Source organism: Martes martes, assembly GCF_963455335.1.
Source record: "Martes martes genome assembly, chromosome: 6".
Taxonomy (NCBI): domain Eukaryota; kingdom Metazoa; phylum Chordata; class Mammalia; order Carnivora; family Mustelidae; genus Martes; species Martes martes.
In genome coordinates this window covers 15,417,977-15,426,304 of record NC_137893.1, presented here as the reverse complement: position 1 = coordinate 15,426,304, position 8,328 = coordinate 15,417,977, and the positions used below count along the sequence as shown (strand labels likewise).

General features: G+C 47.8%; 1 protein-coding gene across 1 annotated transcript in view; it reads left to right on the top strand.

Annotated features, from left to right (window-relative positions):
* Positions 1-3,378: 3,378 nt before the first annotated feature.
* Positions 3,379-8,328, top strand: part of AKAP12 (A-kinase anchoring protein 12) — a 100,278-nt gene continuing 95,328 nt past the window's right edge. Inside the window, exon 1 of the mRNA XM_080807096.1 lies at positions 3,379-3,694. Within this exon, the coding sequence (XP_080663222.1) occupies positions 3,533-3,694 (162 nt within the window). The 5' untranslated portion in view covers positions 3,379-3,532. The remainder of the gene's footprint in view (positions 3,695-8,328) is intronic.

Here is an 8,328-nt window from a genome sequence, read left to right as displayed (position 1 = left end):
AATCCAAGCCATTCTAAAGGTGTTTCCAAAACCCTAGAAAAGCAAACCTTGGTGACTTGATTTTAGAGTCTTGGCACCGAATGGGCACTCGATAAACAGCTGTTGAAAAATAAAGGAATCCAGCACCTGGTTGGCTCAGTGGGTAGAGCACGTGACTCTTGATCTCCGGGTTGTGTTTGAGGCCCATGTTGGGTGTAAAGATTGCTTAAAACAATGAGATCTTAGGGAAAAAATGGATGAATGAAAGAAATGAATGTAGTTTCTGAATAGCATATGTCCTATTATATTGAATATTTTAAGTGGTATATCCAAAAGGTTGGGACATGGCATTGCTGGGGATAATAAATAGTACAACTACTCTTCTTAACAAAAATAACTTAACAGAGAGTAGCTCCCCAGTTTACAAGATGGAAAAGGATTCTTTGGGCAGTCCAGAAACCAAAGGTGCTTGTGTGAATCTACAAAAGAGCCTGTCATTCTTTTTTTTTTTTTTTTTTTAAGATTTTATTTATTTATTTATTTGACACAGAGAGAGAGGGAGAGAGAGAGCATACGGGCGGGGGAGCTACAGGCAGAGGGGGAGGGAAAAGCAGGCTCCCCGCTGAGCAAGGAGCCTGATTCAGGGCTGATCCCAGGATCCCGGGATTATGACCTGAGCCGAAGGCAGACGCTTAACCGACTGAGCCACCCAGGCACCCCAAGAGCCTATTCTTCTTCTTCTTCTTCTTCTTTTTTTTTTTTTAAGATTCTTGTTTTTTAATTTATTTATTCGACAGAGATCACAAGTAGGCAGAGAGGCAGGCAGAGATGGGGGGAAGCAGGCTCCCTGCCGAGCAGAGTACCTGGGGTGGGGGTCGATCCTAGGACCCTGAGATCATGACCCAAGAGGCTTAGCCCACTGAGCCACGCAGGCGCCCCTAGCCCATTATTCTTAATATGCTTATCGGGGAGCTGTTTCAGGCAGATTAGGGAGGACTAGAAAGTGTGTATTTCTTAAACTAAGATTTTGCTGGCGCACCTGTCTGCCTCAGTTGGTGGAGCATGTGACTCTTTGATGTCAGGGTTGTGAGTTCGAGCTCCACATTGGGTGTGGAGATTACCTAAAAATAAAATCTTAGGGCACCTAGGTAGCCTAGTCAGTTAAGCAGCTGTGTTGGGCAAGGTCATGATCCCGGAGTCCTGGGATCGAATCCCGCATTGGGCTTGAGTGGAGAGCCTACTTCTTCTCCCTCTGCCTGCCTCTTGCCTACTTGTGCTGTCTCTCTATCTTTCTGTCAAATAAAATAAATAAAATCTTTAAATAAATAAATAAAATAAAAATAAAATCTCAAAAAAAAAGGATTTTGCTTTAAAAAAAAATCAGAATATGAGCATTTTCGTGGCCTGAAAAATAAACACAAAGCAAGCAGTGCTAATCTAGGCCGACACTGGTGATGTGACTTGTATAGTGTTGGCTTGAAATCCTTGACCTTGTAATATTTCTCTGAAAATCTGAACGCTGGATGTGAAAAGCTTTGTTAAGAATTTCCCAAGAACTGAATAAGTATAATCTCACAGAATGGGACATTTTGATAGTGTTCGTACTACATATTGATACATTTTCATATGTGCTGACCTTAGTCATTCTCGGATAGGCTTTAATAGCATTTTTAGCCCTTATGTGAGGCCTAAATGCCACTTTTTCACAGATATTCCTCAGAAAAGAGAACATACTGGAAGCTTCCCACAGAAGGGGAGTGAGGTGTTGAACAGAGACTCAGTGCAGGGAGAATCCTTGCTCTTTTTTGCCTACCAGCTGTGAAATCTTGAGCACCTACCTGATTTAATGTCTCTGGGCCTACTTTCCTCCACTCCACTGGTAAAATGAGAATACTAGGCTCTACCTCATAGAGTTGGTGTAAGGATTAAACATGATGAGATATGCAAAGTGCTTTAAACAGCGCCTGGCACATAGTAAGTCCTGGGATGCTTCCTAAGTAGTAAACAGTTTAAGTTGAAATGAATGAAATGCTTAAAAATGATGAAGACCAACCATTTTGCGTAATACTGCAATATTAATACAACATTTTTGACATTTTGCATAATACTGCTTAAGAAGCAATATATTCTAGAGAAAGTGGCCTTTATGTGCTTCTTCAAATAAAAATGCTAAATGTAGAAATATTTTATGCTGGATAACCATATGCCATTATACTACGAGCCACTGTTAACTAGGCACAAAATATTCTACTACGGAACTAACCGCTTGTGTCAATTCTGCACTAACTTGTAGGAAAACTGAGCTGGGGATGTTTCTCTGGTATCCGGGGTCGATATTCCAAGTTTCTTCATTCTTCCAACTATTTGTGAAATTTAAGGCACTCCTTTGCCACTGAAAACTGGGGATAAATTTTCTTTGGGCCCCACCACCTTTGTGCCTGGTGCCAAATAATCCAGCTGAAAATTTGATTTCGTTCAAATCATTGTGGGCTGCCTTGTGTATTCATGGAACAAATATTCAGGAGCACGAAGGGTAGGAAGGCGAGCCACTTAGGCTGATCTTACTTGAAGCCTATATCTATGGAGAATTACTGATGGCCTGTGGACAGATCTATGTCGTCATGTCTCCGCATGGCGAGAGGGAGAAGTGGCCTGGACCTCCAGCATCACGCCCTCGAAGAAGGACAGGCCCATTTCCAGTCACAGCCTCACTTCCCCGAATTCCCCAGGGAAGGAGGGCAGCCCGTGTCGCTGATGGCATCGCCTGACATCACTAGTTCCGGATGATAGGCGAGCGTGGGGCCGCCTGGCCCACCTCATCCGTGGCCTGACTGCATTAACCTCTCGGTTCCCAGCTCCTGCCACGCGAGGTGTCCTAATATGGTCAGGCTCCGCAGAAGCCAAGGAGCTCTCGCCTTTCTCCTGCTCTTGGGGAGGAGGCAGGAACCAGCATTCGCAGGCTCCCCCAGGCCGAAGGAAAGCCACTGGGGATTTGGGTTCGCTTGCTGGGCGGTTGGAAAGTGTGCGGCCGCAGACGCTCTGCCTTGCGTTATCAATCATTTAATAAACCTCAGCAGATCCGATCTCCCCGAGGGGCCTTCTGTCCTCCTCTCCCCTTCTGCAATCCTGGGTCGTCCCCCCCAGCTCGTGTCCCCATTTAGGAATGGGAAGCGCCCGGGGGTCGGGGTGGGCGGGCCGCCGGGACCCTAGCTGGAGGCTGGGGCTGCGCCTCTGGTCTTACAGCCTGGGGGGAGATGCTGCTGCAAGGCGTGTCTGGGGCTGGGCTCATGTGATGGAGCGAGGGAAAAACAAGGGGGAGGAGGAGGAGGAGGCAAAGAGGTGGCTTTTTTTTTTTTTTTTTTTTTCTTTTAAGGAGTTTGCCGCGAGCGCGTCTCGTTCATTCGCAGGCTGGGCGCGTTCGGAGGAGGACCGCGGGAGAGGAAGGCGTTCTTGGGGCCCCGCGGGCGCACGGCTTCTCGCTCTTCTCCACGTTCCTGCCGTTTGGGGGAAGGTGTAGCCGGGCAGCGGGGCGCGGGAGAACCGCCGAAGAGCCATGGGTGCCGGGAGCTCCACGGAGCAGCGGAGCCCGGAGCAGCCGGAGGCGGGGAGCGCGACGCCGGCCGAGCCCGAGCCCAGCAGCGGCGGCCTTGCGGCAGAGGCGGCGCCCAGCGCGCCGGGGGACCCGGCCATCGCCGCCGCCGACCCCGCCACCAAGGTACGGGCGCGCCGGGCCACCTGCCCCGGGGACGGGGACGGGGATGGGGGAGGGTGGTCTCCCTGGTTTCCGCCTGCGAGAACTTCCCGGCCCGTCCAGCCCATCTGCAAACTCGGGAGCACGCACCCCTCTTTCTAGCTTTCCAGGGTCTCATGCGTCGGGGCGGGACCAGAGCAGCAGCGAGCGCGGCGGGCTTGCATCTTTGTCGTGGGTCTCCGGGGGAGGCGACTGCGCCATCCGCAGTAATAAAATCCGCCCCCCGCCCTCTGCTAACTGAGCCTTTCTCCTCACTCTTCCGGTGGGAGCGACCCAGCCCTGAGATGCCCGAGCTGCGCGGGGGAGTCCGGGGGTGGGGTGGGGCGGGGTGGGCAGTGACCCATCCGCCGAGGGTCCTGATCCCCCCGCCCCTCTTTCTTCCTCGCGGATTCGGAAAGTCAGCTGTTGGGCCAGGACCCGTGTCGCAGCGTGGCGAGGCCGCCACCCGTGGGTTCCCCGCCGCGTCTGGTCTTTGGCACCAGCTGTGCCTGGAGAGACCGGGGTTTGGTACCCAGCCCTGCTGCGGCAGCGGCTCGAGCCGACACCGCCTTCCGATGCAGAGAAAGCCTGGGGGTGTAGCTCGCTCCGAGCCAAAGAAAACCTGGGTAGACGCTGCCCTTCGAAAAGGAATGACAGGTTCCGTCAACAAGGCAGGGTCCTCCTTTTCGCTCCGTTCATTGCCTGTGGACTCAAGGGGTAAACATACCGGGGGAGTAGTTAGAAGTTCTCCAAGGATGTGGTCAGAGGCGTAAGCGAGGATTGCTTGCACTCCCGTGTCTATGGAGACAGTGCTGAGCCTCCTAGAAATTTTGTATTTTATAGTCTGGAGACTTTCAAGGCTGAAATATTTACTCTTGGCCACTTACAGCCGCCAAGACTGGGACTTGTTTGGATCGTTGCATTCTAGATCTATTTTTCCAGCACGTGTTTTCATTAGCAAGGTGTCACCTCATCTGTTTTGCCATATCCTTGTAGGAAGATGGAGGGTAACTTATCACACTTAATATTTTTTTTCAAAAACCCCGTGTTTTACTTGGGTTGGGAAGGCGGTGGGTAACTTAATACATATTTTTTAAAGCCCCGTGTTTTACGTGGGTTTACAACCTGTGTTTCATCTGAGGATAAAGAATGTGAGGAACTTCAGATGTTTACAGTGTGAAAAACATCCCCTCCCCCACCAGAATCTGGGTAGATTTCACAGAACTGTGACCTCATTGCCCTGACCTCTTTAGCTGCCCTAGTCTAGTTTGGGCTGAGACTGCTCTTAATTAGATTCCTTCTAGTCTTTAACTAATAACTACTTGTAAAACCCATGGTCCCTAGAGCTGTAGATGCTACTGAGTACAGACTGCTAGAAAGCTAATTTTCTAAAACAGGGGCTAAGCTTTGGGTGTAAGTCAGGTGCAGTCTTATTGAGGTCTAAGTCACATTTTAACACTTAACTGCGCATCACCTTTTGATGCCAACTACTGCCCAAGGGGCCACATACCCAGTAGTTAGAATCCAGTAGTGAAAGTAGTTTTAAGGTGTAATTGACAAAAGCTTGTGATTGGGGACAGTTTTTTTCTTGGTTTATACTACTTCAGGTCTTCTTAACAATTGATGCTGAAATAAGATGTTTAATTCCTTCCTGGTAAACTTGAATTTGTTCCTTTAAAAATACTCCTTCCATTCTCTTTTTGTCCTTCTTCCATAACCTTATCCTCCTCCTTTTCTAGTCACCACCATCTTGAAGCAGCCAGGCATCCTCCTTTTAAAAAAAATTGACTTAAATAACATCTAGAATATCATTGAGCGTTTTTGGCATACTGCCCAGTTATCAATTTGGAGACAAATCAATACACTTAACATGTATCCTTGGAAAAGGGTGTCGTTTTTCATTTCAGCTAGCAAAATTTATTACACAGGTTTTCAAAAGTCCTTTTAAAAAGAACTCCCTAATTAAGAATGACTCAGCACATAGCCCTTACCTCCCCTGTTCACCCTGTGAAACTCCAATTGCTGACCTCTGAGTAATCCCATCTGCCTTTTCCAGGCTCCTGTAGCACCGCAGGTCCTTCCCAGCAGTTTGCGGCGCATTTGTGAGGTTAGTGACTTGACTGTTGTCCTGGTTCTGGAAGCTCCGCGAGGGCAGGGGCCGTGTCTGTGTTTGCGCAAGTGTCCCCCACAGGTGGCATGTTGCCTGGTTTTGATTGCACGCTGTCAAGTTGGGGAATATCTTGGGCCATCGACTTTGTCTACAATTTAACCTTTAACCGTGTCATTGTCAAGGTCTGCCTCAGGTATCAGATAGTGACTACTTACACCAGATAGGTCTGCTTATTGATAGACCAAGTGACTATTTTGGCCGTAAACTCTGTAGGGGCTCTCCAGAAATACAGTGGCTTGTTCGCCTTGCAATTTTAAATTGTCTTCATGTCAAATAGACAGAACAGTGTAAATTGCAGGTGGCTCAAATGAGACCACTTTATACATTGAATTAGTTAGGATTTGCATCTTGAGCTTTCTTGAGTGGGTATGTGGACATTTGAGGGGTTATACTGATACACGCCCCCCCCAATGCTGATCACTAATTAATTAAAAGCTATCAACATTTTTTCTATCTAAATGATGTTTATATCAGATGCCTGCTCCCTATTTAATAATCCAGTTTATTTTCTCTCTCTCTCTCTCTCCGTCCTTTACTGAGTTAAGTACTCAGACCTCAGATGACATTACGCTAGTTGAGTATCACTTCTATCAGATCATATGGAATGTAAGAAAAAAGAACTTGATTATTGAAGCCTAACATTTAGGGGCACTGAGGCACAAGTTCTGGTTTTATCTGGTGTATTTCAATAAAATGGAAGGAACCTTATCTTCCAGTCAGTCGTTTATGATCTTACACATGTAAAATCTGGGGACAGTGGTATCGATCATTCGCTAGGTTGAATTTTGAGGCTTGGAGGTTTTGGCCCCTGCAGGGACAGGAATTACTAGACTACGCAAATGCAAGCAGTAAATAAGACCTCTCACTTATTCCCCGTCATGTGGTTTTAAAAGTCTGTCTTTGAAAGAGTATTTTCACTCAGGTGTTAGTAGAGGGTGGAATGACCAATGACAAATTCACGGAGAGTCTGGCAAACTGGATTTCTTTCTTTCTTTTTTTTTTAAGATTTTATTTATTTATTTGACACAGACACAGCGAGAGAGGGAACACAAGCAGAGGGAGTGGGAGAGGGAGAAGCAGGCTTCTTGCCGAACAGGGAGCCCGATGTGGGGCTCGATCCCAGGACCCTGAGATCGTGATCTGGGCGGAAGGCAGACGCTTAACGACTGAGCCACCCAGGTGCCCCCAAATCTTGATTTCTTAAGCCAGGTTCCACATTCAGACTGGACAGTCATAATTCTCTGAATTATCCTTTTTGTATTTTTTGCTCAATCAATGACTGAAAACGGAGCAGTGGTCGGTTGTAACCTTGAGGCCAGTGTCCTTGGCAGGTGGGAAGACGGGGACTCTCTTCTGTCCTTCTGGTTATGGTCCCATTTGGTTACAAGAGCTGGGAATCACCAAGGAACATAAACATGTACTCGAATGGAAGAATTCATCATCCGATTGGTGGACTTAAGGATATCTTTGCCCTTTGTGCACTAAAACAGACAGTTGAGTTGACCAGCTGCATTTTGCAATTCTTCCCAGCCTGAGGTAGGATGTTTTCTCCCGCTTCTGTTTACAAACTGGGAATGGAGGACGGAGGTGACCTTACTGTGATTGATTATGGATCAGTTTTACAATAAAAAGGCCAGGATTTAGGGTTTGGAGAGAATTACACGTGTTAACAGTGGTGTGTTGTGTGTGTGGCTACCTGTTTTCCTATGGATTCCCTCCAGATTACAAGAGGTGCTACTTCCGGAGTAGAACAGACTCCAGACATTGGAGACGTCGGGGTGAGGATGGTCATTTAGCCTGTGGGGATTGCATAGGTTAGTGAATGTGTGTGAGATCACTGGAGATTTCCCCCTGAAATACTGTTGGGATGAACCCACCTCACACATGAATCCTTTTGGATACACTTTAGGTTGGCTAATCTCTGCCTCGATCACTTGAAAGCAATTAGAATAAGGATTGTTCTAATTTGTTTGTTTTTTTTTTTTAAAGATTTTATTTATTTATTTGACAGATCACAAGTAGGCAGAGAGGCAGGCAGAGAGAGAGAAGGGAAGAAGCAGGCTCCCCACGGAGCAGAGAGCCCGATGCGGGGCTCGATCCCAGGACCCTGGGACCATGACCTGAGCCGAAGGCAGAGGCTTTAACCCACTGAGCCACCCAGGCGCCCCTAATTTGGTATTTTATAGGATAATCAATAAAACAGAAATAACATGTATTGCTTTAAAAAGGCATTATGAGGGGCGGCCTGGGTGGCTCAGTGGGTTAAAGCCTCTGCCTTCGGCTCAGGTCATGGTCCCAGGGTCCTGGGATCGAGCCCCGCATTGGCTCTCCGCTCAGCGGGAGTGGGGGCGGGGGAGCCTGCTTCCTCCTCTCTCTCTGCCTGCCTCTCTTCCTACTTGTGATCTCTCTCTCTCTGTCAAATAAATAAAATCTTAAAAAAAAAGAGGCA